The sequence below is a fragment of the Macroventuria anomochaeta genome, assembly GCF_010093625.1.
Source record: "Macroventuria anomochaeta strain CBS 525.71 unplaced genomic scaffold BU25scaffold_22, whole genome shotgun sequence".
In the NCBI taxonomy this organism is placed as follows: Eukaryota; Fungi; Ascomycota; class Dothideomycetes; order Pleosporales; family Didymellaceae; genus Macroventuria; species Macroventuria anomochaeta.
Window position 1 is genome coordinate 438,704 of NW_022985383.1, and position 22,790 is coordinate 461,493.

At 54.6% G+C, this 22,790-nt stretch overlaps 10 protein-coding genes across 10 annotated transcripts; 5 read left to right on the forward strand and 5 right to left on the reverse strand.

Annotated features, from left to right (window-relative positions):
- Nucleotides 1-244: 244 nt before the first annotated feature.
- Nucleotides 245-7,345, reverse strand: BU25DRAFT_422785 (uncharacterized protein; the record flags this gene model as incomplete). Its single annotated transcript, XM_033708176.1, has 7 exons — nucleotides 245-622; nucleotides 679-993; nucleotides 1,063-1,361; nucleotides 1,501-1,643; nucleotides 1,979-3,942; nucleotides 3,994-4,263; nucleotides 4,313-7,345. 7 exons carry the CDS (start codon nucleotides 7,343-7,345, stop codon nucleotides 245-247), a joined length of 6,402 nt encoding a protein of 2,133 aa, XP_033560414.1.
- A 642-nt stretch (nucleotides 7,346-7,987) lies between these two features.
- BU25DRAFT_492351 (uncharacterized protein) lies at nucleotides 7,988-9,889 on the forward strand. Its single transcript, XM_033711631.1, has 5 exons — nucleotides 7,988-8,027; nucleotides 8,083-8,157; nucleotides 8,211-8,287; nucleotides 8,337-8,495; nucleotides 8,551-9,889. The coding sequence occupies exons 1-5, from the start codon at nucleotides 8,003-8,005 to the stop codon at nucleotides 9,631-9,633; spliced, it is 1,419 nt and encodes a 472-aa protein (XP_033560415.1). The 5' UTR covers nucleotides 7,988-8,002; the 3' UTR covers nucleotides 9,634-9,889.
- Nucleotides 9,890-10,300: 411 nt separating this feature from the next.
- Nucleotides 10,301-12,409, reverse strand: BU25DRAFT_395691 (uncharacterized protein; the record flags this gene model as incomplete). The annotated part of the gene is made up of 1 exon (XM_033704794.1): nucleotides 10,301-12,409. Exon 1 carries the CDS (start codon nucleotides 12,005-12,007, stop codon nucleotides 10,301-10,303), a length of 1,707 nt encoding a protein of 568 aa, XP_033560416.1. The 5' UTR covers nucleotides 12,008-12,409.
- Nucleotides 12,410-12,551: 142 nt separating this feature from the next.
- Nucleotides 12,552-13,507, forward strand: BU25DRAFT_412058 (60S ribosomal protein-like protein L6). Its single transcript, XM_033706706.1, has 2 exons — nucleotides 12,552-12,941; nucleotides 12,998-13,507. Exons 1-2 carry the CDS (start codon nucleotides 12,578-12,580, stop codon nucleotides 13,369-13,371), a joined length of 738 nt encoding a protein of 245 aa, XP_033560417.1. The 5' UTR covers nucleotides 12,552-12,577; the 3' UTR covers nucleotides 13,372-13,507.
- A 664-nt stretch (nucleotides 13,508-14,171) lies between these two features.
- BU25DRAFT_432394 (3(2),5-bisphosphate nucleotidase HAL2) lies at nucleotides 14,172-15,239 on the reverse strand (the record flags this gene model as incomplete). Its single annotated transcript, XM_033708719.1, has 1 exon — nucleotides 14,172-15,239. One exon carries the CDS (start codon nucleotides 15,237-15,239, stop codon nucleotides 14,172-14,174), a length of 1,068 nt encoding a protein of 355 aa, XP_033560418.1.
- Nucleotides 15,240-15,596: 357 nt separating this feature from the next.
- BU25DRAFT_370774 (zf-C3HC-domain-containing protein) lies at nucleotides 15,597-17,579 on the forward strand. The gene is made up of 2 exons (XM_033703961.1): nucleotides 15,597-16,535; nucleotides 16,584-17,579. The coding sequence occupies exons 1-2, from the start codon at nucleotides 15,845-15,847 to the stop codon at nucleotides 17,390-17,392; spliced, it is 1,500 nt and encodes a 499-aa protein (XP_033560419.1). The 5' UTR covers nucleotides 15,597-15,844; the 3' UTR covers nucleotides 17,393-17,579.
- BU25DRAFT_103793 (uncharacterized protein) lies at nucleotides 17,485-18,017 on the reverse strand. The gene has a single exon (XM_033700262.1). It carries the CDS (start codon nucleotides 17,888-17,890, stop codon nucleotides 17,576-17,578), a length of 315 nt encoding a protein of 104 aa, XP_033560420.1. The 5' UTR covers nucleotides 17,891-18,017; the 3' UTR covers nucleotides 17,485-17,575.
- A 27-nt stretch (nucleotides 18,018-18,044) lies between these two features.
- On the forward strand, nucleotides 18,045-18,623 carry BU25DRAFT_103800 (uncharacterized protein). Its single transcript, XM_033700263.1, has one exon. The coding sequence runs from the start codon at nucleotides 18,142-18,144 to the stop codon at nucleotides 18,496-18,498; it is 357 nt and encodes a 118-aa protein (XP_033560421.1). The 5' UTR covers nucleotides 18,045-18,141; the 3' UTR covers nucleotides 18,499-18,623.
- A 32-nt stretch (nucleotides 18,624-18,655) lies between these two features.
- On the reverse strand, nucleotides 18,656-19,749 carry BU25DRAFT_492356 (60s ribosomal protein-like protein l7; the record flags this gene model as incomplete). Its single annotated transcript, XM_033711632.1, has 3 exons — nucleotides 18,656-19,499; nucleotides 19,570-19,678; nucleotides 19,736-19,749. The coding sequence occupies 3 exons, from the start codon at nucleotides 19,747-19,749 to the stop codon at nucleotides 18,873-18,875; spliced, it is 750 nt and encodes a 249-aa protein (XP_033560422.1). The 3' UTR covers nucleotides 18,656-18,872.
- Nucleotides 19,750-19,973: 224 nt separating this feature from the next.
- BU25DRAFT_395704 (S-adenosyl-L-methionine-dependent methyltransferase) lies at nucleotides 19,974-22,701 on the forward strand. The gene is made up of 2 exons (XM_033704795.1): nucleotides 19,974-20,043; nucleotides 20,097-22,701. The coding sequence occupies exons 1-2, from the start codon at nucleotides 20,023-20,025 to the stop codon at nucleotides 22,566-22,568; spliced, it is 2,493 nt and encodes an 830-aa protein (XP_033560423.1). The 5' UTR covers nucleotides 19,974-20,022; the 3' UTR covers nucleotides 22,569-22,701.
- The last annotated feature ends 89 nt before the right edge of the window (nucleotides 22,702-22,790 follow it).

Sequence of the window (22,790 nt, forward strand, 5' to 3'; positions counted from 1 at the left end):
GAGACGCTTGTGGAAGGTTAGGGCCTCCTAGTTGGAAAGCTATAACTTGTCAAATACGACAAGATAGCTGACCGATGAGGAACAGATCACTATTAGCCACGATAAATCCTGACCAGTATGCTTCTGACTGTAATTGTTGGCTTGTTTTTTATTCCATTCATAGCTGTCATAATGCATCCTATGCTTCGAGTGCTGCCAGTGTAGCAGGGAACAGCTGTAGGCCTATCCGTTGCAAGGGCATCACCTACAAGTGGCTCTTGACAAGCATACCGCCCTCGAACACCTCGCCCTTCTCCAGCTTCTGCCATCCATTGACAGCACCGACCTCAACACAGACCATCTCCTTGTAGCCGTCCTTTGGTGCGAAATCGGCTGTAGCCTTCGCCTTTTCGATCCACGGGTTCCAGGTAACAGTGTCCTTGACGTTGTCGCGGGTGATATCGAAGCGTGGCTTGCCGTCCTCCAGAATGCTTGTGGTATCGATCTTGATGTCCTTGTATACGCGATCGACCTCGCCGTTGAACTTGAGGGTAGGTTCTGTCTGTGTGTGGGTGGTTGCGTCGAGGACCTTGTCGATGTATTCCACGCTGCCGAGACCGTTGACTGAGACCTTTGAGATGTCCTGAGCGAATTGTGTTAGTTGTTGCCTTCCTGGCGTGCAGTTTCTGAAGAGCCTACCTTGATCCTGAAGTAGGTGTGCAGCAGAAACTGGAACTCAAAGCTCTCGTCTCCCTCGTTGCGTACAGTGATAACCGTCTGCAAAGTGTCCTTGCTCAGTGTGACGCTGTACACCAGACCGAAGTCCAGCGGCCATGCCTTGCGGTGCTCCTCGCTAATGCCATTGCGGTCGAGACCGAAGTCAAGCTTCACGGAGCTGGTGTCTAGTGCGTCTTCGGTCGACGACTTGCCCAGGTATTCCCAACGTGAGTTACGTGCGAAACCGTGCTGGGAGAGCTTTGAAGTCGGGCCGGTCTTGGGAGGTGGACCGAAGATCTGTGGCATTTGTCAGTAGAGGTTCGCACAAGGCAGAGTCCACGTCTTGCGCAGTTGGTTTGATCATACGGGGAAGACGACTGGGACACCACCCCTGATGGGCTTGTTTCCTGTCAAATCCGCGTTCTCGCTGACCCACAGGTTCTCTGTCTGTCCGCCGTTGCTCTTCCAGCTAGTTACGGTAGCACCAAAGAGGTACACTTCCACGCTCTCACCAGAGGGCAGCGATGCAACGACCTTCTGGCTACCTCCCTCACCGATAACGTCGACTTGTGCGGAAGGGCCGGAGCTCTTGGGTGCGCTCAGTGCGGAGGGACGGTTGGCGCGGTCAACCATTGTGATGTGTGAGGTTCGACGAAATGGTAGAGCTGTGTCGATGTACTGTTGCGGGGTTCGTGGAGTAGTAGTCGTGGAGTAGTAGTCAAGCTAGAGGTGCTTGGGGATTAATGAGTTCTTAAGGGCTCTTAGCTGTCTATTTGAAGCTAGGTGAAGCGTGCTTGGACTTACTGCTGCTGTCGGTGGCGTTTGTTGATGGTCGACGTTGAGGAAGGAGGGGCATCATAGGGAAGCTTCGAGCCCCACTATGATGCAGCGACCGCATCGACCGCATCGACCACCTGAAACGCACCTGAAACACTTCTTGCATTCGCCTAAGTTGTGAAGAGCATTGCGATTGGATCTTCTGAGCATCCCAGCAGTGGGAATGCAGCTTGATGGAGCTCACCCGCATGTTCGCCGGGCAGGTGATCATGATCGACAGGAGCTCTGTTCACCGCGATTCACCAGATATCGCGAGGCATCTGAAAGTAACTCATCATTGGAAATGCGCAGTCACCTGAAATCCTGATGTAGAACATGAAGGTGACTAGAGTTCGCAGGTGTGGGTATCCATTACTCTCATGGTATTGCTATCCTACGCTGCAATGCACTCATCTATAATGGAGATGGTCATATCCAAACACAAACTTTCCCTTCTGATTCTTACAAGCCCTGCATCTCTCCTCTTTGCCCAGCAGCGTGCACTTCTCTGCGAATATCGAACAGTGCGTCATCAAGCTCGCGCTCCTCCGTCCTGCTCACGACTAGCCCGGGAGCATTCAAGAAGTAGTTCTTGATCTCCTTGATTTTATTGATGATACTTCTTGGGGTAAGAATGACACGTTCAGCGAACGATCGATTCGGAGTAGCGCTGCCGGTGGGAGCCTGCTGCTGTGACTGGATCTGACTTTGTGTCAATGCAGCCTGCTTGGTAACAGGGGCAGTGTCGGCTACGGTAGCTATCGAGGCTGTGATCTGCTCCGCTACGGCAGGTGCAATCGTCTTGTCGTGCCTAAGTGTGACCTGAACGTGACTGAGGCGCTTGCTCTGCGAGGAGTGCAATTCCCGGGGCAGAGGTGGTGTAGACTTCGCTTCGCTGACGTCCTTATTTAGACTCTGCCTTGCTCGCTTGGAGGACGCGGGTGTGTCTTCTACCACGATATCAGCCGCGCCCTCGACCTGGCTAAGATTCGACTGCGAGCGACGCATGTTGCGTTTGCGTCCTGACCCAGAAGTAGCCACAGGGCTTTCTGAGACTGTCGGTGATTCGTTCATAGACTTCCTCTTTTTGGCAGTCCTGGTCCTCCCTGTGCGCGACGCAGCAATCGCAGTCTCGGGCTCATTCTCAGCCTGTTCAGGCTGGGACCGAAGTGGTGAAGAGGCTTGTTCCTCTGGAGCAGATTCTGTTTTTTTCCTCCTTGGCTTCTTCTGCTTCTTTACACTTGACAGCTGGATGTGAATCGGACTGTCCATACTGTGACGCGTCGAACGTCGAAGGTCTTGCGACCCTGGTGTGCCCTTCCCGGGAGTGGAGTTGAGAGAATCCCCTACACGGCTTGTGCTGTTCGTGTCTGCTTTCTTGCTCTTACGAGTACGGATCGATCTAGGCGTGGGCTCAACTTCTGTATCACTTCCGTCTTGAGTCCCAGGAACGTTATTTTCCGAGGTGGGATGCGATGCCGCATCAACAAATACGTTGTTTGATTCCGGTACAATTTCATCGGGTTTAGTGGTTGCCTCTGAGGTTTGCATCTCTGTATCAATTTGGGCAATGAGCTGCAAATCGATCGTGGAGCTTGGTACATCGGACATGATATCGTCGCTGGGTTCGTGGTTATGGTTGAGTTGATCTTCCTCTTCAGCCAGCGTCACCACAGCAGCTAAGGCCTCCTCATCCATTGTGGTACCGTCATCAAAGGATGCAGAGTAAAGGTTGTCGGGCTGTCGGTCCTCAAAGCTTTGTGCAGCTTCGCTCGGACGCTGTGTTGACTTCGAAGTGTTGTCTTTTTCAAAACTAGGGGGTGAAGAACCGAGGTCGTGATCTTCTGCGAGACGCACCGTTCGTACTGCAGTAGGGGTCGCGATGTTGGTATCGTCGCTGACAATCTTCTGCGAGCTGCGTCGTGCGTGTGGCGTAGGGGACGAGCCTAGGAAAACACCCATAGGACCCATCTTGGCCAGCGCCTTCAGTGGCGTGGTACGTGTATTACGGGTTGGCAAGTCATCCACACTCTGCACGTCAGAAAGGAGCTCCATTGGAGAAGGCGGAGCGTCTCGCTGAGGAGAAGGTGCGCCCATGTTGGCAAACAAGCCACCGGCAAGTCTCTGACGTTCGATCATCTCCTTCTGCCTTTCGGTCAGGATCTGCGATTCTTGAACGAATGGGTTTGATGGCGAAGACACAACGGCTTCGAACTGGATCTGTGAGTTATCGTGCCGTAAGCGTACTTTGGGTGTTCGGCGGGAGGAAGTTCTCCTGCTTGCTGGAGAAGAGATAGCCGGAGACTGAGGTTTGGAATTGAGCGCAGATTTGATGATCTTGTAAGGAGACTCTTTGACACGAGAACTCCTCGCGCTCCGCCTAGGCTCTTCGGTACTCTCATCGGAATCACAGAAGGACAGATCAGCATCCTTTCGGCTGGTCAGTGTTGTAGACATCACATTGACCTGAGCCAAACTTACGATGTTGTTATCCCTGATGTCCAGCGAAGGCAGGACAAGTTCGACAGAGTTGTGCAAGCGTCGCAAGATTGTTTCGAGTCGTGGCGGATATCGGAGGCTATCCTCCTTGCCAAAAGTCTTGTTCCAAGTCGCGATCGAGATGTTGACGATACTACGTCGTCGGCTCACAAAACCGGACGTGATCAGTGGCTCGAGGTGCAAGAGAACCTGACTGTCCTTGCGGGGGAGTCTCTCGATGGCCTCGCTCACTTCTCTCCATAGACTGACGACCTGTGATTCGTTAGCAGTTAGAACATCGTTTACAGTTGCCGAAACCTACCTCATGACGGAGAGTTTTCGAAGCCGATTCCTTGTTCTGCAGCTTCCTTTGAGGATTCTCAACCCAGATCCGAATCACTTCTTGGATCTTGCGCAGGTAGACCGCAAGTAACGAAGTCGAACAGGTCTTGATCGATGCACTCAATGCAACAAGGAAGCCCTTGGTCGATTCGACATCTTCGAAACTAGTGTACGCGGCGGAGCCCACAGAGATTACCACGCTATACAGGTGATTGTAAGGATCAAAATCGTGATTGCGCCCTGCTGCAGGGGATGACGGCCATAAAGTCTGCCTACCCTGGTCGAGAACACGTCGGCTGATGGTTTTACTTGGAAGAATCTGCAGGAGCATGCTGAGGTAGGGCAGGCATGCGGTTTTGTCGGTGGTGCGGGCTAGAACACGCTCGGAAATTTTCTCAATGACTGCAAGCACAAGAGCGCCATCTCCGGCTTCCTTTCGGACTGTACTGACGAAGGCTGAAAGAACCTCAAGCCCTTGCGGCCGGTCCAGGAGATAGGCCGAGCCTAGACTGAGAAGCTCAACGACGACATCGTACTCTTTACCAAGCTGACGAGAGACACGCTCGTTCGAATCGGGCACTTGCTGCTCAATGGAAACCTTCAACAATGTTGCGATCTGCAACCAGAAGTCCAAGGCCACAACTACTTTCAGGGATCCATCAACGATTGTGGCGCAATCCCGAAGTAGTTCGAGCTTGCCGAGGCGGGTGTTTTGAGCGTTGAACCCGGGCTCGATGACTAGTTTCATTGCGCGCAATCGGACAGAGTCCGAAAGCTTGCCTTCCGACTGGTTGACTAGGAGATCGATGAGATACAACAACGGTGAAATTCGAGCTCCATGCAGCCGAGAGCGAAAAGACGGGGTTGATGCAACTTCAAACTCATCTTGGCCATTTCGAGTGAGACATTTGTCCGCAAATTGAAGTGCACCGAGCTTCTGCACTACACTCTCTACTAGGAAGCAGAACTTGTCTGCCCAGCTGTCCTCCTTGTGTTGTGGCAGAGCTAGCTGGGCAGTATGTCGGTCCCATACTCGACGAAGAAAATTGACGATGTGAGCCATAGCATCCTTAGTCTCGGTTGACGCCATAACCTCCTTGCTGCTTGCCTCGATCAACGAATCAAGGACCGCAGACCACATGGTTTTGACTGGGTCGTCTTCTTGTTGCACGTTGTTGGACCAGACTGTGGTGTCAAGCAAAGTCTCCACAAACTTGAGAATCGACGAAAGCGATTTGCGAACCCATCGTGGGTCAACGAGGGGAGTTTCGGCGAGTTGTGTCATGACCTGGTGTCTGAGATCTAAAGCTCTCTGTGCATTCCATGGGTTCCGAGATCCATTGAGAAGAGCTGAGACGACGCGGCACGCGTGAGCTGCTTGTGTGGACGACGACTGGTGTATCAAAGCGGTCCAGAAGCCTACCACAAACTCGTTCCAGAATCGATCGAGCTGCTCGTGACTAGCAGTAGGGCGAAATGCATAGTAAAGCAGTGTATTGTACCCGCAGAAGATAGCGTCCCGCTCAGACTTCTTCATCGACCCTCGTCTCTGAAGCTGTTGCAAGGGAATGTTCAGTAAGAATTTCGACCAGCCTTTGGCAGTGTCTTGAGATGCGTTCACGGCATAGAGCAGGAAGCCATATGCCACGTTCCCGTAGATTTTGACTTGGTCGTTGTCAGACTTCAGCGATCTCTCGAACACTTTCAGCCACTCCTCCAGATCAGTGAAGAACTTGATATCGATATGATCCCGCAAAAGCCCTGTCACGGCTGACCAGATTTGAGGGACGAGAGATGCGTTGTCTCCATCAAGCATTTTCTGTAGCTCCTGTGCCATCACCTTGGCTAAAGTGGTCTCGCCGTCGTTCCTAACTTTGTTCAGGACTGCGAGGACTGACTTAGCAACAGAGCGGTCATGTCCAATGGTTCTTGCAGCAGCGATGGCGGTGTCGAGAGAGCTCTGGTAGATATCCTTGTGGCCTGAAACCAATGCCTTGAATGTGTGTTTGAACCACCGTTCTGTGTGCTTGATCATGAGGTCGGGGCGTTGCTGGATCAACTTCCTGTAGATGCGCAGGCGGTATGCATGAACCGAAAAGCCCTTGACACGGTCCTGTATTGTGTCCAGACCATCCATGATCTTCTCCACGCGTAATGCAGTCATAGTCCTCGGCCGGAAGTTCTGTTGCATAAGCATGGCGAGGTGTGTGTTGACTACGCTTTTCGATACTGAAGCGTCTGTGAGAACCTGGATGGTTCGCTCAACCATGTATGAGCAAAACTCGTCGTCCATGGCGGCCGTCAGGTCTGGTATCCGAAAGAGAGCCAGAAGGAGCTTCAACGCCTGGCCAATGAGCTGCGAATCGAGTCCATTGCCCGTAGGGCTAATAGCTTGGGTGTCTCGCCGAATGAATTGTGTCAAGAGGGACATCTTGTTCTTAAGCGCCTGCTCATCTGGTATTCTATCGTAGGCCTGCATAGTGCGCTGTAACGAGTGGTACGCATCTAGCCTTGAAGGGCGTTCTCCCTGAGCCAACTGTTTCACTATCGACTCCAGCATCTCTGCGAATGACTTGAACTGGTGTGCGGCGGCGCCTTCGTCGTTCGGCGGGGGTGTTATTGTTGCGCCCGTGGGTTTGAGGATCGATTTGAGCGGCAGCGACACGCGTGTCTGCGGTAGAGGACAGAGCGGTGAGCTACGTGTAGGCGTCCACAACTTTATGACAGCCTTCTTTTGCGGGGAGACGCATGTCTGGACCTCGAAGTTGACTCTCTTCTTCCTGGCCGAACTAGAGGGTATGCTGATATCTGAGGACGGCGACTGGTCTGGCGTATTGAGCAGCTTCTTCGCAGCGACCTTTGCGACCGCCTTCGGTTGCGCGGGTCTCTCGCCGAACGGGTCCTCGAGGAATTGGACTGTCTCGTCGAGGTCGACGTCCTTATCGCTGTCTTCGACGTCTTTTGGTGGAGTGGGCGGGCGAACAGAAAGCGACTCGAACTTGGACAACACCATGGCTATGCTGGAAACCAACTAACGGAAACCAAGACGAAAGCAGAAGATCAGACTCGCATTGCCGGCCGTGCACACGCGAGTTGAGGCGTAGAGAGCGACAGTCGAGGTGGTGGTCGCTGTAGGCTATAGAGCGGCAGGCACGTCCGACGCGTTGCCGGGGTGCGCGAACGCGCCTTCCCGTACGCGTAAAGTGGATTCCCAAAGACCTCAAACCCAACACTTCCACTACCACAATCTGGACATTCACTTGTCAAATGACGTGTCATTTGGTACAATGCACCAATCGTCCTAATTTGGGCTGAGTAGGCTGTACACATTCTTCCATGTCAAGCACATACATCGAGGTCGATGCATAGTCTATGATTCCAACATGGATGATCAGTGTGTATTGGAGAATCTGTTTGCATCTTTGGTACTGCTCATCGTAAACCAGACTATTTGCTTGCTGACCGTTGGGCTTCTCGAGCTCATCCCAGTTCCTGTCAAGGCCTGCTGATGTTCTGGCTGCATGTCGAGGTGGACCCTTGCACGCCTTGTTCCCCACTGTGGGGCACCTTGACCATCATAGGTACTGCGGGAATCTGTAATATACTCCACCGACACTCTGTAAGCCTCCTCTCTTTGCCCATTCACTCTCCTACCCTAGAATTAGCCACAATGCTTTCACAGAAGTCCGGGAAAGGTGCGTCAGTAGCTCGCAATATACGTTCCTACTGTCTTTAGTAATTCGGGAGTAGCAAAACTTGACGATGTCACGAAGATCCTCACCGACTTGAAGACCGACCTCGACACCCCAAAGCTTTCCACACAACGTATGCCAATTTCCTCGACGTCCCATATCACAACGGACTTATTTGTCGAGTAGAACGCAGACAACAGCTTGAGCAGCTCAAAGTCTACGGTCGAGATCCCAATAATGCGGACCCCATATTCACACAAGACGTATGATGGCTTCGCGCAGCAACATAAGGACAAAAGGTGACCTGTTCAGGGTCTACGGACACTAGGCCGCTATGCATTCAAGGAGAAGGACGTGGCCGTCTCACAAGAAGCTCTGAGATGCATAGCCAATGCCTTCCTCCTCCAGCCAAAGGCACGCCAGATCTTGGTTGATCTAGGACATGGTCCGGACGCAGCAGAGAGGCTCAAGGCAAGTTGACAGTGGTACTTCGAATAGATCTGCAGTCATGCTAATTACATCGCAGAGTGAGAGCATCGACGACGAGTTCCTGATTTCACGCATCCTCTTTCTCACGACCTACGGCGCAAACCTCGATTACACAGAGCTAGTCAACGAGCACCACTTAGCAGACAACATCAACGCCGCAATGCAGCGACACGCGAACCGCTATACCCAACCGCGACAACGAGCACAAGAGCACACAGCGCCAATGGACCTAATGGCAATTTCAGAAACCCTCAAGCTCCTCTTCAACGTCACGCACTTTCACCCCGACCTATCCCAGCACTTCACCACCTCAATCCCCCACATCTTCAAGATCCTCACTCGCCGCGATCCCCCCACGCAACCGCTCGACGCACCCGTCTCCTTCCTCATCAACGCGCTCCTCAACCTCGTCCGCGAAGAAGGCACAGGCACCGCACAACAACCGCACGACCCTGATCTCCACGCCGCCGTCTTCCCATCCACCAACCCACCCAGCAACATCACCCACCTGATCGCTATCCTCGACAGCTCCATTCGCGTCTACCCCGCGGCCAAGCTGGACTCCACAATCTCGCCGCTCCTCACCCTGCTACGACGAATCTACGAACTCGCACCGACCGACGTGCAAACCGTCATGCAATCCAAACTGCTCCCCTCCGATACAGACCGCGCCCAACCTCTCGGCAAGACATCATCTTTGCCATCCCGGTTACTGAACCTCAGCACCAGCGCGCAAACCCCCGCGCTGCGCGACTCAATCGCCGCATTCATGTACGAGCTCTCTTCCAAAGACCCAGCTACCTACGTTTCCAACGTCGGGTACGGGTACGCGTCTGGCTTCCTTTTGTCGAAGAACATCCCCATGCCTGAGAGCGCGATCAAAGACGCTGGCGAAGGAAGCAGCAGTGGTGTGCCTGTGAACCCTATCACAGGGCAGCGATTGGATACGGAGGACAAGGTTGAGATGCCGGAGATGACGCAAGAGGAAAAAGAGAGGGAGGCTGAGCGACTGTTTGTGCTGTTTGAGAGGTTGAAGAGGACGGGGGTTGTGAATGTGCAGAATCCGGTTGAGGAGGCGTTGAGGAGTGGGCGGATTGAGGAGTTGAGTGATTCTGAATGAGGGAGGGATCAGATCTGTGTGCGCGTATGTTGGCTCTTAAGTTGCAAGAAAGCCGGATGCGAGCACACATTACGGGTCTAAAGAAATGGCGAGGTATTGAAGATAGAATCTGGAGCTGTTTGCACGGTAATACAATTTCGAAGGACTACAACAATTTTGCAAGCGTTGTAGGGCATCTGTGGTTGTGCTGAAGGCCTCCAGAGAGGTCAATATTAGACGTTGTAGCTGGCGTTTTGCGAAACGTGAGAGGTTGTATCGGATTTTGAGTGTAATTGACCTGATGAGATGAGTTAGTGTTGATGACCAAATACACGAATATTTCCATATAACATACTCAAGCCCTGTGACCAAATGATGCCCACAGTCCGCCAGCAAGTCCCAATCGCATCCATGGAAAGCAACCCGCCGACGCCGTCGAGCCGCTGAAATGTTTTCCGTCTTAACATGCACGCGAAAGAATTGATAAAAGGTGTTGAGTCTTGCCCAATGCTTTGATCGAAGCGGGTTGGCGTTGCAGATGAGTATGGAAAATGAGATGGGGTATATTGCTGAGATGAAACGTTGTATCGTAATATCGTAAATGCTCATTGAGATGTCTTTCGAATCGATATGCGTAATTTTCGAAGTGGAGACAATATCGGACAGTATTGGCACACGCAAACCATGGTCATGACTCGACCGGAAGCGATGTTTCTCGTGTGGACGAGCGAGAATTGTCGGTACCAAGGCATCTCTCGAGAGCATCAAGCTTTCGAGGTAAAGCGATACCTGGAATTTCGACGCTTGGTAGTATGCCCATGCCACCATCATTACTGTACTGACCGACCCAGTAGGAGCTGAGAATGCGTACAAAGGCGCGATTGATGATAGTGCTGATGTGAGAGACAGGATATGTAGCGAGCCACAGAACCACAACTATGCCGACACCTTTTTGTGTTGCGTTGAGGTTGCAGATGTGATCAATGAAGGATGCAGCACGATGAGGCTCTGAGAGGCGTACCGGCAGGCGAGCCAGAAACTCGTAGACGCCGCAGAAGTGTAGGAGATATGCTGCACTGCACGCGCCAGCAGTGTATGTAGCAAGGCGTCTGCTGTAGTGGTAGAGCAGAATGAGGATGAAGATAGCCCCAGCCATCGCGACCAAACCACAAATCAGGGAGGTGACAAGTTGCGGCAGGCTGCTGAAGAAGGCAAAGCCTCTGGCGATGTGCTCGGCTTTGCTTGACAGACTGTCCAGCCGATGTTCGATGTTGTCAATCTTCTTCAAGGAAGAGTCCGTGGTATGGTTGATCTTATTGGCAGCGTTCGTGATATCGCCCATATAGTCGGACAGAGCCTCATAATTTTCAACTTGGGCTTGATGGTTTAATTGAAGGCTGATGATGGCTCGATCGTGGTGCTGTTGCAACTCGGTGGTGAGTGCCTTCGCAAGCTGAGAGTTCTCTGCGATCATGTCTTGCGAAAAGACTTGCATCTCTTCACGTATGCGTGTGATCTCAGCACTCTGGCCATCGGCGAGTACGGTGATGAGCTCGGAGATCGAAGTCTCCATGAAAGCGTGGAACTTGTCGTCCAAGTTACCGACCGTCGCTAGAGCTTTCTCTTGCACTGCGGATACGTCTTTCTTGAACTGACTTTGAGATTCGCGGAGCTCATCTGCGAACTGCTTCTGATCATGCAGTAGAGACGCATACTCATCCGTGGTATGCTTGATGTTGGAGGATACGGCGCCCATGACTTGGGTCAGGTTCTTGAAGATTTCGAGGTGATTTTCGCGTTCAATGGCGTCTCTGCTGGCTTGACACATGACCACAGCATTTTGACGTGCGTTGCTGAAGGAAGTCCAGTACTGCGGCGAAGACTGTAACGTCTTCAGACATTGACTGTACTGATACTCTTTGCACTCTGGGTAGCACTGTTTGTCAGAGTTTGTCGGCGCCTGCGACCACCAGCCACCTTTGCTGCACGCTCGGCTCGAGGGAACCAGGATGTCGCAGTGTAATGGCGGAATGGCGTGGCTTGGAGGTTGCGCGCTCAGCAGCTCGCACACTGCCAGCTTGGCAGCATACTCGGTCTTGACATTATCCAGATATGCTTCTGGTCGGCTTTTGGCAAAGTCTGGTGCATGTTCGAGCAGTTTGCATTCGTTCATGAGGTGTGAGGCAGCCATACGAGTGCAAGTTGGCGCCGTCTGCATCGAGACGACGAAGTCGACAGCCTGTGAGATTACCTTGTGGTTTCGAGAGGTGGTATACTGGAAGAGGGTGTCGAGATTAGCGGTCGGTGCTGCATCTGCTGCTGGAGAGTGGTAGTAAGACAGTGCCACAGGAAAATGCAGCAGGGCGCCAATGATCGTAGTGTTCGTAGGTCTCATATTAGCGATCAAGTCCAGTAACGGATGAGCTACAGGGCATGAGACCACTGCGGCAGGTCGACAAAAGCTGTTAGCAGGTAGTAAAGACTGATCTTCTTGAGGTCGAAGCAGATGACGAAGGAGACAAGAAGGAGGGTCTGAAGCGGAGAACTGGAAGACGAGGTATTCGTCGAACCACAGCGACAAGGCATATCAAAACAATAGAGGTCCGGTCGCGGGAGTATCTGTCAGCTTGAAGCGTGCTGTCGTGATGTGACGTCTGGGTGAGAGCAAGATCTGTGGTGAGAGGTGTGAGTAGTTGGTGAGCGATTAGGCACAGCGGAACCCAGAAGTGCAACTGTAAAGATCAAAGCGACACCGAGATAGTGTTGTACAACAGTGCAATATCGAAGCGAAGTGGACTTGATAGTGTTGTTGTTGGTGTTGATGCGTCGCAAACAAACGGATGAGGGTTGAAGTCGCGAATCGGACGAGACGATTCCTGACTAAGCATCGTAGGGCTGAACATCGCAACTTCGCATTCAACTCCCCCAAAAACTTCGCCAGCATCCAATCGCCCTCATCCACACCATGTTCGCTCCAGCACGCCGGCGGTGCGCGCAAGCCATTGCAAAATCCACTTCTCCTGCCGACTCGATACCGACATTCCTCCTACTCCGGTTCGCGGCACACAGGACCTTCACCACGACCGCACGATGCGAGTCCAAGATTGGGTCACTCCCGCTCTCAGTACCGCCAGGCGTGACATTTAGCGTGATTCCGCCGAAAGCAGCTGGTGGAAAGGGCGCAAGGACGCAGTCAATGAGCACAGTACATGTCAAGGGGCCGCTGGGCGAGCTGTCCATGGAAATACCTCCATATATCGCCATTGACCAGCAGCGCATGACGCTCAGCTTACAAGATGCTACGGATAAGAAGCAGAAGGCTATGTGGGGTACGTCGGCCCTCAATTATGACAGCAGCTGGGCTGGAGTTAATGACTGCGAATAGGGACAACACGCGCATACCTCCAAAACCACATCCTCGGTGTCTCCGAGGGCCACAGCGCCATCCTGCGTTTCGTGGGCGTCGGTTTCCGTGCCTCGGTCGAAGACACCGCTACCACTGTCGAAGCCGAGTTCCCCGGCCAGAAGTTTGTTAACTTGAAGGTCGGGTACTCCCACCCGGTCGAACTGTGCATACCCAAGGGCGTCACCGCGAGCACACCGCAGCCCACGCGTTTACTGCTTGAGGGGCCAGAGAAGGAAGTTGTCATGCAGTTCGCGGCGAAGATCAGGAAGTGGCGTGTGCCGGAGCCGTACAAGGGCAAGGGTATCTTTGTGAATGGGGAGACGATCAAGTTGAAGAACAAGAAGGTGTCGTAGGCGCGGAAGAGGAGGCGTTGCACTGTGTTGTATATCTGTATCATATGCATGGGCGTTGTACTATACCTGGGCTGTACAAGGAGCATGATACTGCGAGCAAGGCGGTCATAGTACTTTGAACTTGAACTGAATCATCAACCGACCTGCAAGCCCTACGATCTAATCGTTCCCCTTTCAACCGCTACGTTCGCCAACTACTAAGCACTACACGACCAAGGACCCTCGCCTGCCACTTTTCAACGTTCTGGGAATCCATCCTCCTCGCCACAGACGCAGCCTTCTCAAATCCACCTAGACCTCTTCACCTCCCACTCCAGCCCTTCTGTAGCCCCAAAGTGCCGGTAGCGGAAGCTGCAAAATGTAAAAAGCAACGCAGGTGGAGGTAAGCTCAGCTCATATCTTTGAGAACGCAGCTTGCAAAACGCAAGAAGCGACTGAGCCCACCTCGCCCAAACGTATCTTCCTCGGGGTGTGGAGATGCAAAGGAGGAAAAGAGGCAATGCTTGGATCTCTGGATTTGGCACAGTGGCAGTCTCGGTTCCGAGGAAACGTTGCGGGGAGGTGAAGGGGAGGATGGATCTGAGATGTACCCGAATGTTCGTTGGGCTTGATCTGCTCGCAACGATCACAGGCCGATTTGAGCGTCTCTGTGTCACACACTCCAGTGGGCAGGAGTCAGGACACGGGGGGTCTTGTGTCAGTAGGGAACACAACTTTGTGCGAGCCATGTCATGAATCTTATTCTTCTCCACACAGTCTAGGTATTCAGTCCTTCTTCGCACTCCACACAGTCTAGGTATTCAGTCCTTCTTCGCACTCAACACCTCCTTCACGACTTCAATAACCTTGGCATGGACTGCCTTGGGCGCAGCAACAATCCCCTTGTTCTCCTTCAGCGTCCGCCCGATGCCAAAGTTCAATTGCTTGCCATATGCGTCTGTGACCTCGCCGCCAGCCTCCTGCACAAGGACGACACCGGCAGCGTGATCCCAGATCTTCTCCTGGTACGTCTTGCTGGTCGGTAACCTGAGGTACAGATCGCCCGCACCGCGCGCAATCGAGCAGTACTTGGCCTGCGAGTCCATGCGCACCGAGGCCTTTGTGATGCCCAGCTTCCTTGCGATATCTGCCTGGTCGCCGTGCGAGCTGTGGCCTGCCTCGACGGACTCGCAGAATGTGGCCTGCGCGACGTCGGGGAGGGGGGACATGGTGATTGTCTTCGGCGCCTCGAGTTTCCCATCTGTGAGAGCGCGCGAGGTTGCACCCTGGCCCTTCACTGCGCCGAACAGCACGCCCTTGCCCTCCTTGTCGTCCGCGTCGGTGCCGATCTTGCTGTCCAGCGGCGCCTTGTCGTCGACAGGTAGGTTGGGGCAGCCGATGACACCGACGGTTGGGACGCCGTCGACCATCAGCGCGAGACACACGGCGTACTGGCCGCCGCGCAGGAAGCCCTTTGTGCCGTCGATGGGATCGAGTGCCCAGATGCGCCCCTTGTTTCCGCCTTCGCTGGCGCCGCCGTCGAGGGCCTTGAGCATGTCGTCAGCGCTCTTGATGGGGCCGCCGATCTTGTCTTGGGCGGCCGGGTCGCTGAGCTTGGCTTGTTGGACGAGGTCCCAGACGAGGTTCTTCAGGTCGGGGTTGGCGCGCAGGTCGTCTGCGTCCTCCTCACCGACGACCTCGTCGTTGGGGAATGCGGACTTGATGCTCGCGATGATCAGGGCTTGCGCGCCGAAGTCGCCGATTGTGACGGGGGAGCTGTCGGTTTTGGTGAGGGTGCCTTTGCTGTGGGAAGAGTAGACGCTCTTTGTGAGGATGGCGGCGCGCTGGACGGCCAGGAGGGCGAGCTCGAGCTCCTTCTCGTACGCCATGGCGTGCAGGGTGCGATTTGTGTGGAGGTGGAGGGCGGGGGAGGGGTTGAGCGGGATGTGCTGCTTCAATTGGAAGAGACGGGCAGCGGTGCGGAAGAAGGTCGTGGGCTGGAGGAGTGCAGAAGCCAGGATGACGGCAGCGAAGAAAAAGTATCTGTATGGCGCAACTAGGGGCATGGAGAAAGCGAGCTATTGCGTGGGCTGCGTGGGCTGCGTGGGCTGCGTAGGCTGGTCGGCGCTGGTCGGCGCTGGTCGGCGCTGGTGGGGTCGCAGTGCGACGGTCCGTTGCGGAGCTGGGCTCGGGGGTTTGCGCTTTGAGCTGGAGCGCGCATCGATGCCGTGGTAACCAACCGCCTGCATCGTCACTGCAACAAACACGCTGCATCCTGCATGTCGCTTATGCGCTGGTCCTGCATGACACTAACATTTATCCGTCGACATATATTCCGTCTCGCCGGTTGAACGGCAGCTGCTGTCGCTCCCGCACGTGCATCGAAGCACTCCCGTAAACACACCCGTAAACACAGATCGACAGAGCGCTCATTCCAACGCGTCGCCAAATCGCTTCAACCCCCTTGCGACGACTGTGCCGTCCACAGCACACCATGGCGACCGCCCCAGCCGATTCGCCGCCAGCGCTGGCCACCACGAAGCGCAAGTTCCACAAGCTGCTCGACAACCTTACCGCCAGTACCTCGACAGCATCGCTCACAAGCACCCTCTACGAGTCCAGCAACAATGCATCGGCCGGCTCGCTTCCCCAGGCCGGCTCCCCGGAACCCGCAGCTAAGCGCCCTCGCAGCTCAGAGGCCAGTATGGAACGACAGCGCCAGACGTCCGCCGGCCAGGCACGCATACAAGCGCTGAAGGATCAGCTGCTCACACCCAAGAGGAAGGGCACGATGAGGGTCGTGGGCGTGCAGTCACAGCAAACGGCATCGACACCGCGCAACGCGCCAAACTTCCAGCCATACAGTCAGGACATGTTTCTTGGGCGGCTCAAGACGTTTGCGGACGTGAAGAAGTGGACGACAAAGCCAGACGCCATCGGCGAGGTCGAGTGGGCGAAGAGAGGCTGGTCGTGCGACACGTGGAATACAGTGGCCTGTAAGGGAGGCTGCGAGAAGCGCGTTGCTGTGAAGCTGAGGCCAAAGCGGAGGGCTGAGGACGGGCGGGACATGGAGATGAGCGAGGATCTCTCACACGACGTAGCGCCCTCGCTGGTCGAGCGGTACAAAGCGCTGATCGTCGAGGGCCATTCAGATGACTGCCTCTGGAGGAAAGCTGGCTGTCAAGGTACCTGTCACACACCGCGACTGACTCGAAGCACTAACGTCCTCCCAGACGACATCTACCACATCCCCATCGCCAGCCGCGCAAAGAGCCTCGCCGACCTAATAAGCCGCTACAGCTTCCTCCTCGCCATCTCCAGCGACCTGCCCCTCCCAAAGAACATCACCTACCCCGACCCCCACATCGACTCGATCCTCGCCCGCATTCCACCCACCTTCTTCTCCGCCGCAACCAGCCGCACCCCGCCCTCTAGCCCCGCCGAACGCACCGCCTTCGCCTTCGCCCTGTTCGGCTGGACCGGCGTGTCAGATTCCCGCATCTCGCTCGCCGTGTGCAACCACTGCTTCCAACGTCTGGGGCTGTGGCTGAGTTCAGACGCGCGGCTGCAGGAGATGAGCAAGAAACTCGAAGTGCCTGTTGAGTCTCTCAGGCTCAATCTGCTCGAAAGCCACCGCGAACATTGCCCCTGGAAGAACGCTGATGTCCAGGGGAATTCGGCGGATAGCCGGATCGCAGGCATGGCGGCGTGGCAGACGCTGGAGTTTATGCTGTTGGGGAGTAGGAGGAGCAAGGAGCTTCCTAAGCTGCCGAATGAATCTATGGGGCATGAGAGGAATGTCGATAGTGTTGATCTGGGCAGCGAGGCGACCTTCCCGAGAGGAAGTGTGGAGAGTGCGAGGGAGGTGGTTGGATACAATGATGAGGGAGATAGCGAGAGTCTGACGAACAAGTGGAAGAAGTTCAAGGCTAAGCTGAAGAGGAGCACAAGTAAGAGGAGTTTGAAGAGTGTCAAGAGTGTCAAGAGCGTGAAGAGTGTGAAAAGCATGGAGTCGGGGAAAGAGACTGAGCAGGACAAGTGAGATTCGTTGGGAACAGAGGAGAAGGAGGGTCAAGATGGAGTTCCGAGTCCGCCGGCAGTTGTAGTATTGCTTGAGCGTTCCTATATATTCTGATCTTGTAGATACCCTCACTGCGGTTCGTCCAACTACTCGCTACGCGTCTTGCTTTGTCTCCGCTGTACGTTGCCACCCTCTAGTTCGCCTTCATCCTGCAATCTTTTCACTGCATTGTCGAGCCACAATCTCGACTCGGTAATGGCCTTCTTTAGGCCTAGCCTCCCTTTCACCACCCAAGTATTCTTGATGCACACAGCGTTCGCGCGAATCACCTTGGCCCAAGTACAAACAAATCAACAGATGCAGTCGCCATGTGTATCCTCTACATCCGCTACCGCACAGCAGTGATGGAACGGCCGAGCAGTTGGCGGTGGATCGAGTGTCCACACTGGAACGAAAAGCCATTGCGGTTTTGAAGAGACGTTTTGGGGAAGGGAAGAGCCGAGCAGCAGCAGTGAACATGCCCGGTATTGGCTAAGACGGATATCACGGGTCTGCCATCTGCCCACTGGCTTTGCATGTTTCGTTTTCTAGCTTGTGCTTCTCGCCAGCCAGAGATCCGATCCACTGTCACGATTTCGCTACTCAGAGTCTATACATTGTCAAGCTGCGTCTTCCTGTTCAAGATGCAGTCCCCCCTTTGGAACAACGCCGTTTCTGTCTTGACTCGAAGTGACCTCAAACAAACCTAGTTCTTCTTGTCCTGCTGCACAATGTATCTTGTCCTCCCACCTAGGCCTTTTCGCAGGTTCGCGCTTTTGACTACTTCTCGGCTCACGTTAACCGCTTCCCGTCACCAGGGCTTGAGACAAGTACCCGATAACGGCGAGAATCCAGTCATACTAGACAGCGACATGTGTCCATACATGCTCATCCCCCACGGGCCCAATCCGTCGAAACCCCTGAAGCGGTGTCCCGGCATGCGCACGCTTGGAGATGATGGGGGGGAGGTAGACTGGGAAATGAAAAGGCTTACTTTTGCACATATAAGGCAGTGTTGGAGGGCGGCGACAGCGTGGATCAACGAAGCGAGTGTGTTCAAGGAGGGCGAAGAGGCGGGCGTTGCTTAGGTGTGGATGTTGCGGCGACAAGGTGAAGGAGATTGAAAGTGGGAGGCGGTGTAGTTGCTAGAATGCTGAAGTTGTGTCGTATCATGTTAGATCGAGTCAGTGCACGTACACAAGGCATCATGTAACAAGGCATTGGTTTTTGGATGTGCGAATTGAGGTGGAATAAACTTTTTGCATTGTTCTTCGCGGATCCGCAGAAGACTTGTCTAAGCTAACCATTGCATGTGGCTCGGCCTGCCCTCGATCCGGCCCGTCAACAGCAGGATCGGACCGGATGAGACACCACACTCGTAATTTTCATGGTATCGTTGGAATGTAACCGTTACTCCACCCATAACAACCCAGCACAAACTTTTCAGCGTGTTTCAAGACGCTTAGTTCATCTGCTTAACGAGCGCGTTGATGAAGTGCTCGCGGTTGCCAAGGTCACCACCCTCGATGAAGTGCTTGAACTTGCGGGGGCGGAAGCCACCGGTGGGCGAGGACAGCTTGAAGGGCCACAGGAAGTTGGCGGCCTGCTTGAAGTTGGGGCCGACGGTGTAGATCTCGTGGATCAGGTCCTCAACGCAGACGATGCCGTACTGGCCGAGGTTCTGCTCGATAAGCTCGTTGTCGGTGATGGGCAGGCGCTGCTTGTTGACCTTGCCGTAACCGCGCTTGTAGACGAGCTCGCGGACGGTCTTGAGGTTGGGGTAGCCGTAGGCGACGAAGGGCTCGACGATCTTCAGCATCTCGGTGGTGGCCTTGGTGAGGCGGATGAAGACACCATTGTTGATCTGGAGGAGACGGAGGAGCTGAAGGGTCTTGCGCTTCTTGGGGTCGATCTTGTTGATACCCTTGATGCGGACGACGAAGGCGAGCTTGGACTCGGCGGGGACGAAGAGGGAGTTGTCCTTCTTGGCCTGGCGCTTGGCCTCGATGATGTCGCGCTCAGCCTTGACGTACTCCTGGTGGTACTTCTCGGCGCGCTTGAAGATGGTCTCGCGCTTCTGCTTGTTGGCCTAAGGTAGTCTTAGCCAACTGTGATGCTCCTATCTGCTTGCGCAGGTCTGGGGAGTGTTTTCATCGTACCTCGCGCTTCTTCTGGAGGTCGGCAGCCTTGCTGTCGTTGGCCTTCTGAGAAGCCTTCTGCTTCTTCAGAATCGTCTCGGGGACGGCGATGTCGTTCTGGGTGGGGACGCTGCGAACCATTAGCATTCGTTCTCTAGCCTCGATCCAATCTTTTGTCTTGACGTACGATGAGCGGGCCATTGTGCTGGTGGTTAGTCGGCTTGTCGGTTGTCGAGGAAGCTGGAGAGAAGTTCGAAGCTTTGCGAGGGTAAATTTCGATGGTCCGCACACAGCTCGGACCACCCGGTTTCGCTCGTTCATTGGCTGGCCAAGCGAAGAACGGGCCCCACTCCAGCCCCACCAACCATCTGCAGCCCGCCCTCAGAGCTGCTCGCATTTTTCTGGAGCTCGACAACTTGCGACGGCGAAAGTGTTTCGCCATCAACTTCACTCAGAACACCCTCTATTACAGCAATGGCAAGAGGAGGTGGTCGTGTAAGTGTTCGCAGTCATCACGTGCATTTGCGCAATGTCTAATACAGATGCAGGGCCGCGGTCGTGGTGGCCGTGGTGGTAAGAGAGGTGGTGGTCGCGGCGGTGGTGGAGGCGGCAGAGACACCAGGTCCGAGCCATGGTCGGAGATCCAGCGCAAGAACGAGCTGTTCGAGAGCTACTACCGCAAGGGTGGTTTCATGGAGGAGGCCGAGTTCGAGGAGATGTGGAAGGCTCTCCAGCAAGACCTGCCCAACAGCTTCCGCTTCACTGGCACCAAGTCCGACGCCCTCGCTGTGCGCGAGATCTTCAAGCAGCGCTACATTCCCGCCATCTCTGCGCAGACCTTCGAGGGCAAGCCCGTGCCCCCTCCCGAGCCTGTAAACGCCTTCCCCGACGAGCTTGTCTGGCACATGAAGACGCACAAGAAGGTCATTCGCCGACATGCCGCCTTTGCCAACTTCCAGAAATTCCTCGTCGCAGAGGCTGCGTCCGGGAACATCAGCAGACAGGAGGTTGTCAGTATGATTCCTCCTCACTTCTTGGACGTCAAGCCAGGAATGGTTGTCCTGGACATGTGTGCTGCGCCTGGTAGCAAGTCCGCTCAGTTGGCTGAGATGATTCACGGCGATGAGGAGGAGCGTGTCAGGCGGGCCGCGAACGGCGAGGATGTTGGCAGTGGCGCAGACGGCGACTACAGCGACGACGGTCGATCTACTGGTCTGCTCATCGCGAACGACACCGACTACAAGCGCGCCGGCATGTTGGTCCACCAGGTCAAGCGCCTCAACTTCCCGAACCTCATCGTTACCCAGCACGACGCTTCCATCTTCCCCTCCATCGAGCTTCCTAGCAAGGCCGGCGAGAAGAAGCAGTACCTGAAGTACGACAGGATCTTGGCTGATGTACCGTGCTCTGGTGATGGTACAGCCCGCAAGAACCCCAACGTCTGGCAGAAGTGGACACCCAAGGACGGGCTGGGTCTGCATAACCTGCAGCTGCGCATTCTCTTCCGTGGTCTGCAGATGCTGAAGAAGGGCGGACGCATGGTGTACTCGACCTGCAGTATGAACCCTGTGGAGAATGAAGCTGTTGTCGCGGCTGCGATTGAGGCCTGCGGAGGTATTTCGAAGGTCCAGCTTGTCGACATGCCCGACCACTTGCCCAACCTCAAGCGCCGGCCTGGTCTGAACGCCTGGAAGGTCCTCGACACTTCTTCGGTCGCTGGAAGCAACGACAAAACTGCGCACATGTTCACCAGCTGGGAGGCTTTCGAGAAGGCCAAGGCGAAGTATGCTGTGGAGGAGCCAGAGCGCTCTTTCTCCCAGAAGATCTCCAAGGGCTGCTTTCCCCCAATCACCGCAAACCCTGAGGAGCGCATTCCGCTTGAGCGATGCATGCGTGTATACCCTCACCTTCAAGATACCGGTGGCTTCTTCATTGCCGTTATCGAGAAGCTTGACGACATTAAGGTTGCGCAGGTCCAGAACCCTGAGAATGCAGCGAAGTCGAAGAAGCAGGAAGAGAAGACGACCGACAACACCTCGATCCCAACTCCCGAGGAGAACGTCATCGAGGCAGATGCTACCAAGGACTCTGAGAGCCTGAAGCGCAAGGCGGAAGCCGCCGAAGAGTCCGCAGCACCCAAGAAGATAAAGACCGAGGACACAGAGAACGGCACGGCACAGGAGACCACAACAGCTCCCGCATCCGAGTCCACAACACCAGCACCTTCCAACCAGGTCAGCAAGCTCAAGCCCGAGAAGCAGGACCAGAATAAGGAGTACTTTGAATACCTCTCCCCAACCGACGAAACCATTGCCAAGATCCTTGACTTCTTCGGCATCTCAGACCGCTTCCCACGCGACCGCTTCATGGTCAAGAACAAGGAAGGCCTCTCTCTGAACAAGATCTACTACACCTCTGGCTTTGCCAAGACAATAATAAACGCCAACAAAGAGCGTGGTATGAAGTTCATCCACTGCGGTGTCGTTATGTTCGTCGCCCACAAGATCAAAGACACGTCTTATATGCACGCACCCTGGCGGTTACAGTCCGAGGGTATCTCCATTCTCGAGCCCTGGGCAAGCAAGCGCATTGTGAACTGCACGAGCAAGGCCACGCTCAAGCAGCTCATCACCGAGATGTTCCCTAAGCTGCCCAAGGAGGGCGAGCACGGACTTGGTGAGGTCGGTGACCAGCTCCAGGGTATGGATATTGGGTGTTGTTTCGTCCGTGTCGAGAAGGACGACGCTCAAGACATTCCGTTCAGGATGGTGCTTCCGCTCTGGAGGCATCCTGGGTCCGCGAACATGATGGTTGACAAGGACGACCGCAAGGCTATGCTTCTGAGGCTCTGGGGCGAGAAGGACACTGAGATTATCAACCACGTAGCCGACAAGGCGAAGAGGGAGGCTGAGGAGGAGCAGGCTGAGGAGGATGCTAAGGCCAATGAGGTTGAGGGTGAGAACACTGAAGAGATGGATGTCGATGAGAACGGTGGTGTTGCCGTTGATGCTGAGGCTTAGGAGCATCTCGACGGTCAGCGATGGTAACCAAAAGCTTTGCATTACGGGGACTCTGAAGTTCCGATGCGTTTGACACAGCGTCATGTATTCTTACGATACCTACTTTCCAGAGTAACGAGCAGCTCCGTTCTTGCCCCAAAACGACCTTCCATGCTCGCGCCGCTTATCCCAAAAGGGTGGGCTTCCTACATGATCTTTTCTCGCAACACCACCTGCAACCAC

Coding starts and splice junctions, on each gene's coding strand:
- BU25DRAFT_492351 (XM_033711631.1), top strand. CDS start 8,003: ATGCTTTCACAGAAGTCCGGGAAAG. Junction 8,158..8,210: donor CCCAAAGCTTTCCACACAAC/GTATGCCAATTT, acceptor TTTGTCGAGTAG/AACGCAGACAACAGCTTGAG. Junction 8,288..8,336: donor ACCCCATATTCACACAAGAC/GTATGATGGCTT, acceptor TGACCTGTTCAG/GGTCTACGGACACTAGGCCG.
- BU25DRAFT_412058 (XM_033706706.1), top strand. CDS start 12,578: ATGTTCGCTCCAGCACGCCGGCGGTGCGCGCAAGCCATTGCAAAATCC. Junction 12,942..12,997: donor GAAGCAGAAGGCTATGTGGG/GTACGTCGGCCC, acceptor GACTGCGAATAG/GGACAACACGCGCATACCTC.
- BU25DRAFT_370774 (XM_033703961.1), top strand. CDS start 15,845: ATGGCGACCGCCCCAGCCGATTCGCCGCCAGCGCTGGCCACCACGAAG. Junction 16,536..16,583: donor GAGGAAAGCTGGCTGTCAAG/GTACCTGTCACA, acceptor ACGTCCTCCCAG/ACGACATCTACCACATCCCC.
- BU25DRAFT_103793 (XM_033700262.1), bottom strand. CDS start 17,890: ATGTTCACTGCTGCTGCTCGGCTCTTCCCTTCCCCAAAACGTCTCTTC.
- BU25DRAFT_103800 (XM_033700263.1), top strand. CDS start 18,142: ATGTATCTTGTCCTCCCACCTAGGCCTTTTCGCAGGTTCGCGCTTTTG.
- BU25DRAFT_395704 (XM_033704795.1), top strand. CDS start 20,023: ATGGCAAGAGGAGGTGGTCGT. Junction 20,044..20,096: donor TGGCAAGAGGAGGTGGTCGT/GTAAGTGTTCGC, acceptor ATACAGATGCAG/GGCCGCGGTCGTGGTGGCCG.